The sequence below is a fragment of the Cystoisospora suis genome, assembly GCF_002600585.1.
Source record: "Cystoisospora suis strain Wien I chromosome Unknown contig_271, whole genome shotgun sequence".
NCBI lineage: Eukaryota > Apicomplexa > Conoidasida > Eucoccidiorida > Sarcocystidae > Cystoisospora > Cystoisospora suis.
The window spans coordinates 24,168-44,763 of NW_027153073.1; the positions used below are offsets into that span (position 1 = coordinate 24,168).

The window sequence follows — 20,596 nt, forward strand, 5'->3', positions numbered from 1 at the left end:
GCTAGCAAGCAGTTTCGCTGACGTCAGCACCCTCGTAGATGAGCCCATAGCTGGAGAGACCCTCTGGGCTGCTCATGACGCAACGAGAATCGACGGTGCAAGCAAGCATGCCGCCGACGGGCTGACCCGTGCCGTAACCCTGCGGTAGGTCTAGAGGCGTCAGGCAGCCTCGACGCCAGCACACCACATACAGCCGGCCTTCGAAAACCTTTAAACCAGGCGTGTGGGCTTGTCAGCCACTTGTCTGCGACGCGCTGGCGGCCTGTGGAACTTGCGTCACGTTCTGCCTAAACGGTGCGCACGGTGTGGCTGCCCAGTCCCGGGAAGTTCTCCACTTACTGAAAGATGATCCTGGGTGCGTAATTCGATACAGTCTTTTGTTTTATGCGATGGAAGTTACCTCTCAGGATGGGGAAAGAACTTGTAAAGCGTTGAGGAGCCGCACGTGTCTCAGAGGCTAAACTGCTGAACTCCGTCGCACCGAGACGTGTGTGAGTGATGCAGAGGAAGCAGATACACTCTCCCGCGAACGAAGCACTGACTGCGGGAAGACAGAAGACAGGGTGACATTAGCACCCTTGTCACCTAGCTGAGTCCGTTGGCGCGAGCTCAAGGGTGTCTCACGCTCTTTCAGCCCGTACTAAAGCTGGTTGCTGACGGTCAAGAAAGCAGGCCACTCTAGTCCGGAGCTCAGCCTGCCCGAGACAACGCGATCAGATGTATCCCCATCGTACACCACCGCGCACGGCCGGCGAGTTTCAGAATATCGTCTACTACGAGTGCAGGAGTGCGTCACAGTAGTGTGACAGTGTCAAATGCAGTGTTCCTCACAAGTAAGTCCGCACCCACAAGAACAGCATCAAACCGAGCTTGCCATGTGTACAACAAGTCCGAGACCAATCCGGCGGAAAATAGATTACACAAAATGGCGACCACTCCTGAAACTATGCTTGACAAGTAGTGTTTCGGTCATCTCTCGCTAAGTATCATAGTTTGAGTCGCCTCTCATTGCACCCGTGCGCGCCGTACAGCTCGCGTACTCGGCAGCACCATTTGACACTTCTAGATCACGGTCGGCTGATCAAAACACACAAACCTCTTCCACCGCCCTTTGCTCAGGTGTGGAACCCCAGACAAACTTCTTCATTTGTTGTGCACAGTTTTCCATCTCAGTAACGCTTTTGACATTTGAGAATCTCCGCAAGCACAGTATGCGTTAGGTGCGCAAGCTGCTTCATCACCATCCTCATTCCACCTTCGTGCGAGAGAACCCGCGCCTCGTGAAGTAGGCAAACGCACGCTGGTTAGTTACGGAGAGGTTTTGTGCGGGCGGACAATTCGGGAAGACGGCTAGTTGACCGGTCAGTCTCCACAGTCCGCTCCCTTGTTCTCTCTTGATTTCTCGGCCAAGAATTGCCGAAGTCGCGAAGGCGCGTCAGTCCACCTACTGCAGGCCACCGTGAGCTGCAGGCAGGAACCCGAAAGCCACGGAGACTTGAATCTGAGAAAACAGTACTCTGTTGATATTCATGACGAGGCTCCCACAGTCCAGGGGGTGCCTCGGCCCACACTGGATAACGTTTTCAGAAAGAGACCTCCCAAACCAAATACCGACAAGTGTGCCGGAGTCGGAGGGAATTCCACTGTGGTATGCCTACTGCTGCGAGGACACGCACGTCTGCAGCAGAGGTGACGGTGGTAGTAACATACAGATTGTTTATCTAACGTTCTCAAGCAAGAACAACATTAGCAGAGCTATAGCACAAGCCTGACAACCGCTCCTCCTCAACCGAGAACATCCCTGCCTGCCTTACGCGGGACTGTCACCGTCAGTGTACATTTTTGGACCGAACGCCATGGGGCCAGTCTGATTCGTGAAGAACCTTGCTAGACGGTATGGTTCTGATTTACCAGTCTCCGCTGACTGGCATACAGGTGAGTGCGCATTTCCCACGGCTTCTCTTAGTGAACGTCAGTACTCACCGCCGTTACTTCTTCGGGTGAAAAGTGGTGCAGCGTTAGAAAGATCTGCCCTTCAAGTTCTTCCTCAAGTCGCTGATCTAAAAAGCCACGCGAGAAAAGCAAGTGCCACGGACACCAATGGCAGTTGCGTAAGAAGGAGTTGACTTTTTTCTCAAGCGTGCAACTGCAGCAAAGTGATCAGCCAAGCGTTTCCTCCAGGAATCCAGTGAGAGGCTCTCCTTCTCCCCTTGCCTCGCCAAGGATGAAAAGCTTCGCAGGAAACGAGTCGTGTACATCCATCGCGCACTGAGAGCCGCTCAAAGAACCCCTCCAGGCAGCACTCGCAATCCTGCTACCTGTGCCACGCGGCTACTACGTCTTCGCCTGGATCCTGGTGCCATGTGGAATCCGCTCCTATACGATAAATGCTGAAATAATACTCGAAGGCCCGTAAGAAACACACCTTTCATACGAAGCGCTGTAAGACACTTGATGGTTAAACAAATGTCCCTCGGATTTAAATGGTGCGCGCGGTCACGGAGCTGCAAGAGATCCACAGAACATTAAAGATCCGCTTGTTTCCCATTAGCTCCGCCCAAGTAACTACTGTGGCTATACAAAGTCAGGTCAAAAGAACAAATGAAGAATACCCGGGACGAGAACTACAAGAACAGGAACAACGACGTAAATTGCTATACAAGTTACGCTGATCGGGGTTTAGGTGTACGTGGTAAACAAATGCGTGAGAGTAAAAGCGACAACTCACGAAACCTGCAGACAGCATCTCCTCATCTCCCTTTCGAAGTGCAAGAGGCCTCGATTCATACGTGCGAAAACGCTTCCTACACTGACGTTAGACGCACGCTACGCCACTTGCCTTTGACAGTGGAGTAGGGTAATCTTTAAAGCTATTTGGACTTCCTTATGTTTGAGGGGGCTGCCGCTTCTGCCGTTGGTGCTCTGATTCAGGCAGCGTGTTGGTACTCTTTCCCTGTCTCGACAATCTTGTCCAACTGAAAAAAATTGCACCGGCTTCTCTGGTCCTCTTGCAAGGGCCTGAAAAAGCAGTTGCATGCAGTGGACACCCACGAACCCGAGCTAAAGCTGTCCCTACTCAATGGCGAAGTAAGCGGTATCGTAAAAAAACTTAGAAAAGATTTCTGTAGTTGAACCACCTAGTGCCTCAAGGCGTCTCTACGGCCGTATCGTCTCGCCTACAATGGCTGTACCTGTAAAAGCACCGCCTCCAAGAGCTCTGTCTCGCTCGATGCTCGAAGCTTGACCAGTGCATTCAGCACTGTTAACGCCTGAAGAGCGCTCAGCTGCAATTGAAAGACAAACATTCCGCCTCTTCTTCCCCTGCTGGCAATCCCTCTGTGAAGGGCAGCTATTCTCTGAAAACTCTTCTCTGTTATCCCTTCCCTACAAAACTCGGTCAAAAAACTAGTGTCCCTCACGGACACGTCCACGGATAGTCAGTCCTACGTGTTTGGCGCATAAATGCGGACGAGGGCTCACCATTCAGAGGGATAGTGATAGATTTGTAGGGGCGAAAATGTAGTAGACAACAGAGACAGCACAGGCGCAAGACGGCTCCAATGGAAGACAACAGCACGGACAATGAAAGCCCCGCCCACTTACAGAAATCCAAGTTCAGTCACGCAGGCGAACGTGTGCTGCTTGAGTTCACCAAACCGCAGACGCAGGGGTCTGCATGAAGAATCGGGGCCCCTTCTAGAACTGGAACTTATGTCACATTCAACGCGAAAGAGACGTCCATACAGTAGAGAAGAACACTGTATTGCTGCGGTGAGTGGAGAGGGGTATCCCCGACTGGATGACCACGGAGTCACTTGACAGACTCGAGAGGGGGGTGTCGTTTGCAACAACCCGGGCACCATCTTTGAACTGCGGGATTTAGAGACAAGGTGGTGCCACAGGTGTTGCATTTTTGATACAAGAAAAAGTTCTTACCCTCTTGGCTTGAGCTTCTATCAGATCACAAACAGCTGCCAAAACCTCTGCCTGTTTCCAAACAACGAAGAATCGCATATGATGAAAAACTTCCCCTTTCTTTTACCAGCCGCGCCAACTGCCAAAGCTTCACGTCGCAGACCCAAGCGTCCCCCCCGCAGCATGGATGACCTTTTTCAGATCCCCGGGCATGCAGACATAAAGGCACTACCAGTGGCTCCCGTACAACTCGGGTAGTGTTCATGCGAACCGCGAAGAATGTGGTGTTAGCCACCATCCCCTGTACGCACGGCTACGCGTGCATGTACACCTCTACATATCGATGTCATGCCCGAACGAGAACTGATACTCAGCTGGCCTAGCTTCTTAGAGGTACATGCCGTCTGGAGGCGACGATGAACAGACAAACATCTGGTTCTTCGAGAGAAACTGACAAGCTCTCCCTAACAGCGAAGATGAGAAGTTTCATGCTTGCTTTGAAACCCATCTAGTTCTTCTTGGATCAAGACGCCAACTGGAGGCTACACACGAGGAAGCCTCCAGTTGGCGGTTGGCGTCTTGCAGTTTCTTGGCCAACAGAACTAGTCGAAAAAAATGTACACCAAGAATCTACCATTTTTGCTGAGCTCTTGAAACCTATGACAGACGTGCAAAGGCACGGGTGTCCCCTTTATGAGATGAGCAGAACTGCCGAGGAGACTAGTCTGGCGCTAGGTGGAGTCCAATACGCGCACAACAACAGGTCTCTATACCCACCGGAGTACACCGGAACGAACGGAGACGGGATAGAGCATTCAGAACGAGCGTGAGTGACTGTAAGTTCATTTTGGGAAGGAGAGGGGGTAGCGCTGCGCAGATGTTTGTTAGAATGTCCTGGCTATAAAAGCGTCAAAACACGCCACACACGGGAGTACGGGACACACCCTGAAAGAGGGGAAGAGTTGAACAGCAACAGCTTCACACACGCGTCGACACGGCCGAGGATTCACACTCGTTTTCTAAGAGATACAACTCTCTCGACGTCCGTCTGTCGATTGAGAATCCCACCTTTCACTTGCCCCGCTAGGGTACATGAGAACAAGTCGTAGCACTATCCGCAAGCCCCATCGGTATACTGTTTAGGATGCTCAAACAGAACACCCAGGAAACGTAGGCAAAGTCAGCGCACTCTGCCAATTCCTCTCAAGGTCGAGACAGAAGATAAGAAAAAACTGTATTTGGACAGCTGACTCCATTCCAGGAGGCTTACCTTCCTGAGGCCCTCGCAAGCTGTCACTGCTGTTGTCTATCGGCTTCACTAAGGGCAGATACGCATAATAACTACAGACAACAGCTGTAGTCGTGAATATGTGCAAGACTCCTTGGTACTTAGAACCTGCCGTGACACGTACGTACAAACATGTGAGTAGAGTCGCACGTCGATGTATGCGCAGTGTATCTCTACCCCGCTGTGTAACGTCCCCTTGGGCAGACCCTCACAAGTTAACAACAGATTCTCGCTCTGCCTTTTCCAGACTGGATGGCTCGCTGAGACCCGAGGACGTCCTTAGCGGCACAAGTTGGAGATCTTCTTCGGTGGCTTGGCGACGCTGCTGCATATTGAAAAGCCGGGCGAAGCAGTTGAGAAGCAGTGCCACGCCTGGTAACAGTGACCACGATAAGACAAGAACGCTCTTCCGAATACTGCATTATGCCATTACCTCCCTGTAAAATCTGCCACAACTCATGTATGAAGTAACACTACCGTATGATTTCTTCAATACGCTGTTATGATCTCTCTGTCCAATGCTCAGATGGAAAAAGCCAGGTACATAGAGCCACAGTGCTCCCCAGCTACACACTCCGACTATGCCAGGAGGGTTCCACCCAGGAGAGTCCCCATCACGCATTCTAGCCTGGCATGAAACTGTGTAGCTACTAAGAGTGTGCATTACCAATAGCTGCAGAATGGATTGAGCGGCTTCATACGAATCGCCTGGCAAGCAAAGGGATGAGGTCCGTCCACGCGACGTGGAGGACGGACGCCGCGCAGCAGGAGAAGAAAAGGCCGCTGCTCGCTACTCTTCGTACGACACCCCCCGCCTTTCATACTACCAAGGAAGCCTTCCTCACCCGTGTCAAACGCTGCTCACAAAATTGGGGAAAGTTACGCACGTCGGACTGCAAACGGATCCCAGTTAAACTTCCGGGTAGCGAAATCAGCAGTCTCGACCTACCGTACTTTTCTAAGATGCAGCGGGCTCCACAAATGATGTCCAACATTGTGTACAAACTTTTTCTGATACAAAAATTAACTAGCTAACGCGATACACTTCCTCCGTGCACTCTGTCAAGACGCGGCAAAAGCAGGCAAGCTATAATGCCGCGCTCCCTGGCTCGTTTTCTTTGGCTTCTCTCACTCTGTTGATCTGCAGCATTGCATGTGGGAAGCAGTTCCGCCATGTGATTCCCAGCCGCTACAAAGAGACCCTCGTCAACGAACTTATGCCGGAGACAGGCCGAGAGGGCCTGAAAAAAAAGCAAACGTCAGAATGACCAGGCGAGAACTCGGCAGACGCTTCCTTACATCACAGCTCATGAGCATAACTAAGTTCGATATAAACATACAGCTAGACTGGATAGAAGGTACCAAATTGGGTGGCTCTCTGTAAGCCTCTTCACAATACACAAACGGAAAATGTCTTTCGTAGGTTGTATAATGAACGGCTAAAGACCATACAGCGACTATGTATCGCATTTAGCCGTCTCCTGTTCACAGGCTGTCAACAGGTATGACAGAAATCGGCAAATAAGAGGATGCACAGAGGACCCTAGCAGAGATGCTCGGCTGGTATGTGTACGCCCGTACACGCAAGACAGGTATACTTCCACAGGCCGCCGGAACCAGAATGAGGTAGTAATAACGGTACATGGCGGCAAAGAATGCCCCTGCGTGTATAAGAATGTATAAATTAACATAAGAGCTGTAAAGATAATGGCCCAACAACATCTTTCCTCTAAGGCACTGGCACCAGATAGATAGCTGAGACGGTAAGGGGAAGAATTCCATCTTTCCGGGTGTCGCGATAAGGTGTACGGACACAGAGGGAAGTACGGACGCTGTGATGTCGTGCAACGGACAACTGAGGTCCGACCGAGAATCGACAAGAGCGACCACGGGCAGCACCGTACCGCCAAGCCGGTGCACCAGATAGACATGACATGTAACCTGGGAGAAAGAACATGTTCTGACAGCCTCTTGCAAGTTTGATACGTAAGAGTAACCTAACAAGTGCAGAGACCAAAAAAATCCCTGTCAAGATGTTTCCCCCTTACCAAAGACAAGGAAAACAGGCTACATTGCCGCATCACTCCGGTCTCCTGTAGCACACAAAAGGGAGCTCATACTCGCACAGTGTATCTCTGAAGTCACACCAAAGAAGCTCTCCACTGAAAGGAGTGCCGAAAAAAGGAATCAAAGTCGTTCACGAACACATCACCTGCCGAAGGCTCGCAAAGAAGTACCAGCAATGCGATTGTTTTGAGACTGCGTTCCGGTGACTTACATGGCCACTCTCTCAAGGGTGCTTCAGAAAGATTTTGCGGCCCCCCCTAGAACTGCCGAGCACCCAGCCCAGCAGTTCGGAGCCACCCGACACTCCGGCTATCACGTCCAACACTGTCGATCGGAACAGGCCAGTGGGACTCTCGGAGTACACGGCAGAAATATTGCTCTTCTTGTTGTTGATTAAGCTAAGCCTGAGAATGACCAGCGCCTGTCCATAAAGTCGGAACTGCGCAAAGAAGTGTTCGACGTCTATTCACAGGCTTCTGTTGAAGTGCTGAAGGTACGAGCCCCTTATTTCATCTCATCGGAAACTCACCTGGAGTCGTCTCGACGCTGCGTGGAAGAGCTTGGCATCAAAGCGGTTGAGCCGGCTGAAGCCATGAAGAAGACCTGTTCATGTGGCAAGGTGATAGAGGTGTCAGGTGGGAAAGAGAGAAAACTGCCACGACAACGTACAGTCCACTGCTCTCTGTAGAGAGAAAGAGCAGTAACCTGGCTGGCTGGTAAGGAGTAGACAAACAGTCGTGTCATTGACACCAGAACGGACTCAACGACGTTCCCTGTGAATTCCCACATTACTCTCTGCTGTCTTCTGCTGGTTCCCTGCATGCATATCTCTAACTTGCTTGCAAACAAAAAGCGCACCTAGGCGGAGCCCGTGTAATGTAAGTAAACACCTGTGCACCTAGGAAGACCCAATGCAGGGCAGATGTCCACTGAACGCTGTACATTACGTCTTTACTTGGATAGCTCCATATGACTGTACAGGCCCCGCAACGGCCCTCACTCAGCCTCTTCTTAGCAGCTATGCCAGCTGTGATGAAACGCACACGCATCAAACGAGATGGGTTCTAATCAGCCTCACTCCGATACCCAAGCTCTAAAGGAGAACTATCATCCTCTGTGTGATGGTGTTCGATACTTACCCGAGCATGTGAGCCCATCAGCGTCGTTGATCCCCTGTAATACCTGCCTTGCGAGTTTGCTGAGAAGGCTTGGTTGGAAGTAATTCACTTTTGCCATGCATACGACGAGACGTCCAATGTCTCTGGCAGACAGGGAGCCGCTAATTGCCTCTGCCTAATCTCAAAGAAAGACCCGCGGAGGAAAAACAAACGACTCGCCTATCCACATGTTCACCAGATCACACAAAGAAGCATGGACTCTGTCACATCAAAGGCCAGAGGGACCGACACCGCCGGCTCTCTTCTTTTGTCAAGACCAAAGAATACACTGATAGATACTGTTGCGCGTACGCATGAAATCTATTCAGAGGAAGAGTACAACTCTATCTGAAGATCTCACATCTTCCCTGTAGGCTCCCCCCGAAGCTCTACTCTTCTGTGTGCCGTATGTTTGCACTAACGGCCTGTTTGTGATTCACTCACGGACCGAATGACAAAAGTCACTGTTCTCAGAACGAGCACCTCCAGTCCACCTACCGTTAATGTTCGCCGGCACCAAAGCTCTAACAGGACACTGACTGCTATGGTATCCATGTAGACAAGCCAACGAAGCCTATCACAAGGAAAGTGGACGGCCAACCATTCAAACAGCTGTCGGCAAGCCTTAATAGATCTCTAAATCAAAGCGTACGACAAGGTCAAATTCAGAAATATGCCTTTAGGCTTGGACGAAACACACAAAAGAAGTTTCACTATGCTTTCAGATTGATGAGGTACAGGAAGCATGTTCGGAAAAAGACTCCTAGATCCTAAGAAACGTATTGTTCCCGTAAAGGACGATCTTCACCGCCACTGAGAGACCTTTGCAGCGTTCTTTAATGCAGTCTATCGCCGCTAGCAGAGAATAGTAACAGAAATAACAACATCATTCTTATCAAGAACTAACTAGGAACATCTATGAGTTACTGAGTGAGCTATCTATATCCAGTATTGTGGGAACCACAAGGCCTGCGACACCAGTGAAAGACAAGCAATGCAAGATGCTCTGCTTGGAAGACAGGGCAACACAGAAGAGCAAGTGTTCTTCAGCAGTCGGACATGTTCCTGGTTGTTTAGACGAAGATGCCCAAGATGTTAGCTCACCCGGCAAAGTAGCTTGTTCCACGTCGTTACATCGTAAGGGCCTCGCTCTGTGACTTCCTCAACAATGCTACAGAGCCTCCCACGACTCATCCTAAGGAGACAGCGCAGAAACAGAGGATGCTTGCCTGAAGGTTTTCATTAGATGGATTCACTTACCGTCCTACACTGACTGAGAGTCTGTCTCCTCAAGACGGCAAGAGAGCCCGCAGCTACGCGGCCCTGGTTGATAGACAGAAAAGACAGTAAACGCGAATAGGGAGCACGTCCTCAGGAAATGAAGCTTTCCTCTTGCTTAAAACAGAGAAACAAGCAGGACACCAACAACATATAATATCGCACTGCCCATTCTAACAGGAGATGCATGCGCTGAATGGGCCGCTTGCTTTCTCTCGAACCGTTACTTCGGACGTAAGAATGATATTGAAAATGAGTAACCAGCACGGTCTCAACGCTGTGCTAATATCTGTTTACGACCTCCTAGAAAGAAAAAGAGACCGCACACAGAACCCCCCCACACACAAGATTCCCTGTCACATATAGTGTGACACGCAACCAGCATCCCCCAGAAAAAAAAAGGCTAGTGTGCGAGGAACCACACTACGCAGGTGAGGTGAGTCTCCCCTCTACGCTAGCTGGAGAAGACACTAGCTAACGCGTGATCTACAGGAGACGCCGAGTTACGACAGCAGCCTAACGTATATATGACAAAGCCACGTTGTTGTTAAAAGCGAAACAATACAGTTTTCACGACGAAAAATCTGAGATGTGCCGGCCATCCAAAGGAGGGTTCAAAAGCATGAGCCTTCACTGTGATTTTTAGTATCTGCATGTGTATTTCCTTGACTGAGAATGCATACAAGCATACAAATGTCTGTCTGTATCAACGACCAAGTGTGGATGTACGCTTTTGCGTCTGGGAGCGTATCAAGGAGAGAGACTTACCAAGGAATCCCTGCAAGTGTTTCGGGTGAGACCGCGGCCAACGGTTGAACAGGTCCCCGATTTACAGAGTCGCTGCCGCATTGAGAGACTCGCGCTTCTCTTACTACGCTACTAGCAAAAGCCCTCCGCTGTTTGGTTGGAGAATCTCGCGAAGAAACAGCAGGCTTCCCCTTCCCTGAAAAGCCATGAAGCGCCCGGCCTTGACAGGCGGAGTAGCGTCCCACGGTGGAGAGAGGTGCATGCTTAGATGCCCTCCCCGTGAGATGGGATGTTGATGTACATGAGTGAGAGGAGGACGGGAGAGACGACGCGGGAAGTCCAGTCAATGACTTATCAATGACGGTGTCACTGAATAGGAGAGCTTCAGAATGGAGTCTCCTGTATTCCGCGCTGGGACGACTGCGTAATCTTCCCGACCGGGCAAACCGCGCTGTGACCGCATCGTAACGGCAGATATAAAGAGATGAGTAAGGAACAATGACAGAAAGATGACTGTGGCTATCCAAGGGTATGTACACCGTACTCTGTATCAAAGCATCCTTCGAAGAAGAGGCTGCACATCTGCAACTGAGTGTAGAAAGGACTTTCCGAAAAACGGGAGTGCTTGACACCCTCGGCCACACCATGTTTCCTTCATGCAGCTGTCTTGATTTGTCTCTTCCACAACCGGACTGCGGGGAGGGCCATATAAAAGTCCTACATACCGGTGCAGCGGGGCTAGGACAGACGAAGAGAAGTTACGGAGAGCGAAAGGGAAAAAAAAAAGAAGCCCGACCATGTCTCAGAGGACAGCGAGTGTGCCACGTGCAGCGCAGCATAGGAAATGCAGCAAACAGGCGACACACGTCTACGCGGAGGTCGTGTGTATCATACCTGAGGAGTCTCGCACACCCGACAATCGTAAAAGAAGACGATGCATCTGTTCACTTGGACGACACAGAGCAGACCACGGTAAAGACGAATAAACTCTAATCCCCCTCGCTTTTTTCTCCTCATAAGGATGCGGGTACCTGGGGAGAGAGGGCCGTTCTGCTGGTACTGCCCTCAAGGTCTGCACGTTGAAAACTTGCAGCCACTTCTTCCCGCGCGGCGTCTACAGGACGTGCCGCAGAAATTATTAACGTTGGGAATTCATGCACCAGGACGGGACAGGCCCTCCGTAGACTGTCGTTCAGCAGGTCTAAACAGAAACTGGAATCGTTTCCATATCTACCTCTGCTCCTCTTGTATTTGGCTTGAGGAGAGCAAATCGGGTGTCCCTTCCAGGTAGGGAAAGGCAAGGGAAGCAGCACAGCCAGAGTAGCCCGCAGCCCGGGGTTTAGGCGAATACAAGTGACCGGCCCCTGGAAACCGGTAGATGGCTTCGATGTAAATCGACTTCTCGCCTGTCGCAGATGTAACAAGTCCAAGAACGTGTTTGCCACTAAAGGTCAACGGCCTGAAGTACAGTCGCGGGGAAGGCTTCCGGAATAGCACTGAAAGACGTGTCACAGAGGAGAAGGGCGCAATAGAACGCTGAAAGAAACACTGGAAGAGTTGCAGGAACGGCTCTCCTGCTGGAAGAGGTGTGGCTAGCTGATCTTGCTTTTGCCTGTCTACAACGCATGCGACGTGGGAGCGCATGCGGGCAGATTGTCAGTGGCCGGAGAGGTCAAGGGAAAATGAACGTATCGAGAGTGTATTTCCTCGCACACACCCCCAGTCTGTTCTCCGCATCGACGAGTACTCAACTCACTGTGGCGAAGTGCAGGCTACACGCTAACCGGCGCTCGATCGATGTCGCCGTTCCGTCGCCTGCGCATCGCATTGCCAAGGGGGCTGCGTACAAAGCGTTGACGGGGGGGGTAGCAAGCTGCGTATTGCCCTCCCTTACTGTTTTTCCTGGATGAATGCCCCATTGATTCGAGGGTCGCAGCCATCCATATCTCCGCAATACGACTTCTGGGGCTCCCTGTCTCGGCACTACGTCTGCGAGGCGAAATTGCCCAAGCCTGTGTTGAGAGCTGAGAAGACTAATCGTTTTGCCTCAAAATGCCTCCAGAAGAAAACTCCGAACGCCCAGTTAATCCGGATGGCGTAGTGACCTGCGTCCGTCTAAGCTGTAGGGTGCCCCCCTGGCCGCTCCATTCAGTACCGAAGGCTTGCCGGCGCTTTCTTTACACGTAAGCACCTGTGAAGCTAGAAAAAATGAAGTCCCTTGTGATCTGCTCAACATCACTGAAGGGATTGTCTCCAGTCAATTCGAAAGGTTTCGTGTGTCAGCACTTTCCTATGAGTTCTACAGAGTATTGTGCAGACGACTGCGCAAGAAGCAACGCGATCGAAAAGCTGCGAGGCTCGCAGGCACTCCGCCACAGCAGCGGGACAGTTCTCTTTCCACCGGAACTGCCTCCCTAGTGACCCTCCAAGCACCTGGACAAGAAAGAGAACCGATTCTTCGCCTAAAAGTCTGGATTCCTACTACCAGTCTCCCTTCACGGGCACAGCAGGACGGTTCCTAACAGATTATCTCATGAGTATGCAATGTCACAGCGAAAGGTGATAAGCTCCATTGCCGACTCGGAGGAGGCGGACTTAGTACGTGTCCACCTACTACAGTACTTCAATGAAAATCAGGATAATAGAAAGCATTTCTTATGCAGACACTCTTCGGAACGCACTCTCGCAATTACCAAACTCACGACGGCAAACCCAACCGCCACCGAGAGAAAAAAAACCTCTGCAAAGTCAAACACTGCTTAACGCAAATTGTTCTCGGCACCCCTTCATGAACGAGCGAATCTTCGCTACGAACTCAAGAACTGACGCAGTGCCTTCTGTTGCCAACGCCCTCTGCATATACCAGGGCCTGCAACTGTCCTAAGCAAAATGGTCCCTTCGTCTTTCAAATGCTCTAACTACAGACGCAGCGCAGATTGATCTTTCAGTTTGGATCCACCTGCTACGACAGGGCTCGCAGAAGAACGAAGAGACGAAGTAACGCAGCACCCCGCCTCCGCACCGATCTCGCCTACTGGGCCCACTGAAGAAGACCTCTGCTTTTCTTTTCTTCATCCAGAGGATAACCCTGTACCCCTCTTTGGATTGTGGAACACGATGTGTATTTTCAGCGGCTCATGAGTACGGCCAAGCCCGAAGCATTCTCGCCGTCGCTATCTTCGAGGGCGCCCAGAAGCCACAGGCCTAATTACGCACACGGGCAATTTACGAATTTGAAGCATGTCCGTACAGGGGTTCGCATTCTAGACGAACGGCCCACCTGCCTCGCGTGCTGGCGATACACGAAGCGAAAGTGAATGACTGCAGCGACGGCGCTCTAGTACGTAAGCGACAGGCAAGCATGCAACGCTTTGAGAAAGTAGCAAGTTTGATAGCGACTGACAATCCGGGCGCCGGAGCTAAAGCGCGAGAAGGAGGGGATGAAACGGTATACGCTTTTCAGAATCTCCTACAAGCACCCCTGCGCGTCAGAACGGAGTCCCGTGACTAGGGCTTGTACTGCGTCGGCGTAAAAGCAACAGCGCAACCGGAAAACTGCTTCCCCATTACTAACGCTGTCCCGTTTGCCTGCAGACAAACCGATAAAAAGCTAGAAAAGGCTGGATCCCGTTCCTGCCCGCACAACAACTGTCTGTCTAACCGGAAGACGACCGCGGACGTGCGTAAGCCGATGTCTTTGCGATCTGACCAGTCATTCCTGCGTCAAATGCATGTACACAGTGATGGCGTGGAGTGGCCAGAAGCACAGTCGTCCTCAGTAACCGGGCTTAACGACAGGCTTCAGTACCCGACAGGGCAAGTTGACCAACAGTTACCGTCCACGACAGCGGGTCGCCGAACGCATGCATGCTCTTCCAGAGGTCACTGCTTGCCTCAGACAACACTGTGCAAGACAGGCATTCAACGATCGATACTAACAGAGTAAAAAGGCTGATGAGAAGACACTGAAGAAGGCGCAGCTTTATGACTCCTGCCGTCACATCACGGTCGCCCAGTGGTTTCGCAATAACCATTTGGTAAGCATGCGCAAATGTCGAGCTTATACCCCGACCACATCGCTTCAAAAGATGTCTACACAAAAACCTGAAGAGATAAAGAAAGTACGAAGACGCCCTCTCCGCTCGGCACCGAAGGAGACAACAGTGAGGATACTCCTGAGGCACTAACGAACAGGGCACAGAACATCTGATCGTGAACTTTGAAGTCCCTGTACGATAATACACCGTGTAAGACCCCTGACCAGAGTGTCGCTACTACACCTCATGGTTGCTTGCTGAACGGCATTCTACTTCTTTTGAACAAAACAATCGTCTCGAGTGAAAGCGAGAGCTCTCCTTGAAGAGACGGAAGACCCTAAATGTATGTTCGGCGCGTCAAAAACGCCGAAAAGGAACGCCCAACAACGCGCTTCCAGCTGAACCGGTCCACCCTGCCCTTGTCTTCCCCCTGAATCTCTCAGTTTCAGTGACTGCCTTCCATTCTACCTGCTACGCGCTGGTGACGATGATCCGTGGCCACCGGATAAGCCGTACCAACTGAGCCCCCCGCTCCTACATCTCCGATAGAGTCATTGCCCCAGTACATATGCTGCTGGGGTCGCTGCTCTTGGAGAGGGGGCGCAGCTCCCTGATAACTTCCAGGAAGCCCGCCATAGTTTGGTGAGGGGTTTGGAGCAGATCCAAACATAATGCCATCTGCGGTTATCCCGCCTCGTCCCCCGATATCACCACCCATCACAAAGCCTGCTTCAGCCATCATCAGGCGCGCATCACGCGCGGCTCCACGACTACCCCCAGAGGTCAAATCAGAAGCTCCCCCACCTACGCTGACAGGTGGTTCTAGAATGAGCAGTGGACCTAGTAGAGCCTCAATAAGGCCATGCACGAGATACACGGCTGTGACACAGGATAAGCCTGAGAGAAAATGAGGAGAAAACGCAGTTATGATTAAGTTGACGCATGCAATGACCACAGCGTCCGTTATAGTAACAAACGTCCCAACAAAACCAAAGACCTTACAGGCCACCTGCTGAGAAGCAACCAAGCCTTGGAGCAGTGTGGCGAAACCGATCTTAGGAGCAGTTGAGAAAAGGAAGAATGTGAAGGCCGATAAGAAGACAAGTCCCGCAGAGAGCCACGCTGGTGCAAGTTGGCGCAGACGTATATATTGAGAAAGGGGGAGTAATGCGACAGAGAGAGAGGAAGCTAGAACGCACCAGAACAGACGTCTGTACGCTGAGTTCCGACTGTGAGATGCCGGAGGAACCCAACGCCTGTTCATATATAACCCAGCAAGGCACCCCCCAATCTTCCCGACGGCTATGATGGCTACCGCCCACAGATTCGCCAAAGCATGGTTTGACACTCCATCCAAGAAAGGATTTGAGATGACGTCAAGCCAGGACGACAGATTCGAGAAATCTAGAGATGGGAGAAAGGGCAAAGACAGAGATGCTGGCATGGCTCCAGATGCTGCAGTGTAGAAAATGTCGGAAGAGGAATAAGCGGAAGTCAATGAGGGTGATTGTGTCGCTATAGAAACACCACCTGTAGGAGGAATATATGATGTAGACGAACTAACTCCGTTTGAGTCCTGCTGATGAAATTGAGAGGATAGAGAACCCCATGAAGAAGTTTGTGATGCCGCAGAATAGCAATGTAACGCGAGTTCAGGAATAACAACGGAGACCATAGAATCCTCTAAGGCTGTTTCAAACGCAAGAAAGACCAATCTCCAACCCAGTTCTTTCTCACGGAGGACAATAAGAAAGCCATCCCGTACATCCTCCAACCGACTCACTGTCTCTTGGAAGAGCGATAATGTGTGTATACTTGATAGATCCGTTTGCGTCTCGCTAGTTTCACTCTCATTATCTCCGACAGTATCCGTTAGAAACCCCGGGCCCCCACGCATAGATGAACCCATTCCACCACTACCACTCCCTCCCAAAACACTTCTACTGCCACGTTCGTCCCCTCCTTGACCCCCGGCGGACAAACTTCCATCCGAACCAGAACTTCCAGAGTAAAGAGAACTGGACACTTTTCGCGGAATGCCAACAAGATAACATCCGAGAGACACAGCAGAGAGCAAAAAGAATACAAGACCCATACTGGATACAAGGGCAAAGACACCGGTATCGGTGCCTAGATAAGGTACCCAAGACGATGGCACTAGCGGTTCTAGGTGTTGTGAGAACAGGTATACACATAATGCAATAGGGGGAGTAAACAAGATGAAAGAGAGGTCAAACACAGTCTGGTGGCATCCATTTAACTTGTTCCTCAAAGTATCATCTACAGGAAGATTATATTGTGCGCTCAAAGTATCTAACCCACCACAATCGATGTCAACGACATTGGCAAAGGCGACCTGGACTCCATCGAAAAACATCAGTCCAACTAAACAAGGGAGAAACCAGCCTGCACGTTCAGGATCGTTCTTGAGGAGAATCCATGCCGCCGGAACTGCAACACTCCAAATCAGCACTCGTGTAACTGTGCTAGTAGCTAGCAATCTACGTATGCTTGCTCTCTCTGCTACAGCCCCAGCCAAGGGGGATACTACCACTAAAGCTAGATTGAAAGCTGCCCTAGTGATACCTACAGCATTATCATTTCCTACAATAGATATCATCAAAGTACCAAACATTGACCACCACACCGCAGCTTTCGTAACATTTGCTAACTGTCCATACAAATAACTTCGCCAGATCTTCTCGGCAGCTGCATTTGACGGCCCTGAACTTGGTGGGTCATCCCCCCCCGCCATCATAAGTAAACCTGGACTATGTAATAACGATGTGTTAGACGTCCCCACAGCTTCTAATGGAATAGAAAGCCCCCCACCCCCTCTAGGACCAGCAGCCCCGGAGAAGGAATTTGATTCGCCATAGTTTCCAGATGTGGGATAGGAAGAAGGCGCGTACGACCTTGCGTTCGAAGAAGACATCGGGTAGGACGACACTGGCTCGTCAGCCGGACGAACTGGAGCCCCTGGCATGATGGTAGGAGCGAAGTAGCCAGGAGGATACACGTGAAGAAAACGAGTGTGCGTAAAGGAAAAGATCTCCACCACACGAAGACTCGTACATTAGTCACCGACACGCGTCACGGTGACACAGACTGACCGGGCGCAATGTAGAGTACAGCTGCAGCTGGTATGACAGGTTCTTCAACCGCTTCCACAGGAATAGCCTCGAGGTGTCGTCAACCGATTCGAGTCGACAGGACAATGGGCACCGGGAAACTGGGAAAAAAGAGAAGAGTACTCAGGCCAGATAGGAACACATACGAAAGGAATCAGCGGCTTTGAAGTCAAGTAGTATGGGATAAAGACAACACCAGGCAAAGAGAGATAAACGACATTGTTCATTGCCTCCGTCACTGCGCTCAATTGAATAACGGAGGGCCTACCGCTCTAGAAAAGAAGAATCTCAACGAACACAAGGGACCCCCCATTACCGGGGGATGAGAACGTCAGCAGGAAGACAAAAAACGTGTGCCATGAGGAAGCTGGCCAAAGAGACTCTCAGTGAAGAGCAACTCAGCTCCAGGACCCAACCGAACGGAGCCGTGAACGACCACGTGCAAGGGAACCCCCCCGAAAGGGAAAGTCACACACAAAAGGCCTCGAGGGTATCTCCTTCGCGTGAGCACGTTGACCGCTGGGGAAAATTTAACAAGATCCTCGGAATGGAGACCGACGATCATGTTGCGGGTGACATTTCACCGTTGACAGAACTGCCTCAGATGTCACGCGGGGTCATGCGGGTGCTTCTTTGGTACCATAGTAAAAAACAGGAGGACGCGGCTCCGATCTTCTCATTTCCAGCAAGGCGCAAAAACACAAGCATGGTCTTCGACAGGCCTAAAAAGGTTCTATGTGAACGCAGAGACGCCAGCTTGCCGGAAGGAAATTGTCGCACTCTGGTCGCTGACCATTTCTGGTCCGAAAACTGTAGAAAGGACGCGTTAGTACAAAGAGCCAAAAAGTTATAGTGAAGAGTCGACGTGAGAGAGAGCAAACTTTCTCCCTCGTACATGCACGCTTCCGTCTTTTTGCGGACGCCCCGTACAGGCATTTCTGTTCTCGTGTAGCCCAGCACAGGTAATATCTATCAAATGAAAGGAAGCCACACGCTTTGAGGCACTCTTATCTATCGCTGCAAGAAGGGAAAAAAAAGGGAAATTGAAAAGCAGTAAAGACACAGGAGGGTCAAGCTGCATTTCCATACGAATGGAGCCTTTTCACGCCCATGATCGGCGAGTCGAGGAGACGAACTCTAGTCATGAGAGTCTTCAATGCGGTCAGTCCCTGCCGCCTCTTACGTCAGCTAACTTGCATCCCATGAATGGCAACCAGAACAGGTTTACGTGAACGGGTTCGGTTGACTGCAGGAAACGCAAGGTAAGTACAGGCTCGGGGATTTGGGGCTTTGCGGCGTGGCGGGAGAAAGTTTTAACGGGTTTTATTCTGGAGCATTGCTGCTTCGCTGGCCACGCCGGCGTAGCGTTCTGGTGTTTCGGGCAAGGATTGGCTCTTCAGTGGGAGAAAACAGATGTTCCTTGTTCCTTCTGGTGCTGTTTCGTCACGAAGAGGAGGCTGGTCGACCTCCCCGGGGTTCTTGGTGACAGTGGTTCTGCTGGGACGGGGCGTACCACAACAGCGGCACAAGCCAGTGCCTCCTAAAAGTTGCGCTCTCACCAAAAGGAGGAGCTGCAAGTGCAGCAGGGATGATAAAACCGCGTCCCCTTTCTTTTTGCCAGTAACAAGGTGTCACCAACCTGCCGCCTCTACTCTACGTGCTGCCAGGGAGCCTCCTTACAGCCCCCAATCACTCTCCGTAGTTGTGAAGGGGTAGTCATTCCTGCAGACACCCGATTGTGTCCGTTCCGGCGGCGGACCCGCAGACGAGACACAGCGGAGACTTCGCTACATGTGTGTGGTCACTACAGATGAATGAACCAAGGACCATGATACTAGGCTTGTGTACCGTTTGCTCGCAGGGCCAGAGTAAGTAGGAGAGCAATGGGAGAACGCCCGTGTGTTGCTCAGCTGCCAAGACCGGTTCCTGACAGTACTCCCCACGCCAACGAAGGTTCCGCCTGGGGCTAGGCTTTCCACGGACAGGCAGTATGCCTATCCAGGTTCCCCGTTCTCGTTGTCGTCAGGTTGACTGCGTCAAACAGCTGCCTGCCTACACGTCCAGGAATCAGGACTCAGTTGGTTCCCCGGAGGACGTTGCAGTCAATGCAGTCCCGGCTTCGCACCTCAGCGCGATCGGGTCTCGCATTGTGTCGTGATGCATTTATGGGGCTGGGGGTTGAGTAGGGTCGCCGTGCGCGGCTTTGTGCATATTCATCTTTCATTCCTCGCTACTTGCCATCTCGACATGGTGAAGAATATGTTGTCCAGGTTTGATAAAGAGCACGCACGGCAACTGCAGTGGTTTGCTGTCGCAACCGTCACAGGAGACCAATGCGCCTGTCATGGTGGCGGATGCGCAGAAGGGAAGCGGGTCTGAACTCCCGCAGCTCACGTTGACATGTAGAACCAAGGCCTCTAACAGACAGTGAACCCGTCCCCATTGCCCGTGGGTCTCCTTGGATCGAACAGGTAAGGCTTATCAGTCTGCCCTTGAAAAACGCAACGGACCCAGACACAAGGACATTGCTTTCCATTTGCCTGAGTACTTTTCGTCCACTATTCTGACCCTCCTTGGTGAGAAAGGTCGCTATGTTGGTTTCGACGCAACAAACAATGACTTGAGAGCCGGACCGTCCGCAGCTTTCGTGGCTGATGACGACTCCGGCAGGCTGTCAACCCGCCAGTTCTCCTTCGACCGTCTTTTTAGTCGACGTTAGCGCACGGAGTCCCTCCTCCTCCGGTCCGTGCCCCTAGCTCCGCGCATTCTACAACGGTTGCAGCCAGGATACAACACAAGTGAGTCTTTGGCTGGCGGCAGCAGACATCCGTAGATGGGTTTGCGGAAACGCGCTTGCACAGCAGAAGCAAAGACTCACAAGCTGCTGAGACCCCTGTTGCGCTGCGAGGTGCTCCCAGTGGGTAAGCTAATGTGGTGCTAAGGCAAGGCCTAGCCTGATTTCGTAAGCTGGGAACC

General features: G+C 51.4%; 2 protein-coding genes across 2 annotated transcripts; both read right to left on the bottom strand.

The window, feature by feature from the left end:
* Positions 1-773: 773 nt before the first annotated feature.
* On the bottom strand, positions 774-11,995 carry CSUI_000688 (uncharacterized protein). The gene is made up of 13 exons (XM_068060919.1): positions 10,474-11,995; positions 9,532-9,622; positions 8,410-8,563; positions 7,800-7,873; positions 7,252-7,296; positions 6,336-6,444; positions 5,416-5,575; positions 4,693-4,813; positions 3,937-3,987; positions 3,192-3,284; positions 2,426-2,504; positions 1,984-2,060; positions 774-1,464 (listed from the first exon to the last, which is right to left on the bottom strand). Exons 1-13 carry the CDS (start codon positions 11,097-11,099, stop codon positions 1,363-1,365), a joined length of 1,782 nt encoding a protein of 593 aa, XP_067927102.1. The 5' UTR covers positions 11,100-11,995; the 3' UTR covers positions 774-1,362.
* Positions 11,996-13,997: 2,002 nt separating this feature from the next.
* CSUI_000689 (uncharacterized protein) lies at positions 13,998-19,016 on the bottom strand. Its single transcript, XM_068060920.1, has one exon. It carries the CDS (start codon positions 17,473-17,475, stop codon positions 14,935-14,937), a length of 2,541 nt encoding a protein of 846 aa, XP_067927103.1. The 5' UTR covers positions 17,476-19,016; the 3' UTR covers positions 13,998-14,934.
* Between the last annotated feature and the right edge of the window lie 1,580 nt (positions 19,017-20,596).

What these genes read in the sequence shown, in the direction of transcription:
- CSUI_000688 (XM_068060919.1), bottom strand. Translation starts at nt 11,099, where the DNA reads ATGGTGTGGCCGAGGGTGTCAAGCACTCCCGTTTTTCGGAAAGTCCTT. An exon ending in CGAGAATCTGTTGTTAACTT is followed by an intron (nt 4,814 to 5,415) that starts GTGAGGGTCTGC and finishes ACGCTTTTATAG; the next exon opens with CCAGGACATTCTAACAAACA. An exon ending in TGGAGGCGGTGCTTTTACAG is followed by an intron (nt 2,505 to 3,191) that starts GTACAGCCATTG and finishes GATCTCTTGCAG; the next exon opens with CTCCGTGACCGCGCGCACCA.
- CSUI_000689 (XM_068060920.1), bottom strand. Translation starts at nt 17,475, where the DNA reads ATGCCAGGGGCTCCAGTTCGTCCGGCTGACGAGCCAGTGTCGTCCTAC.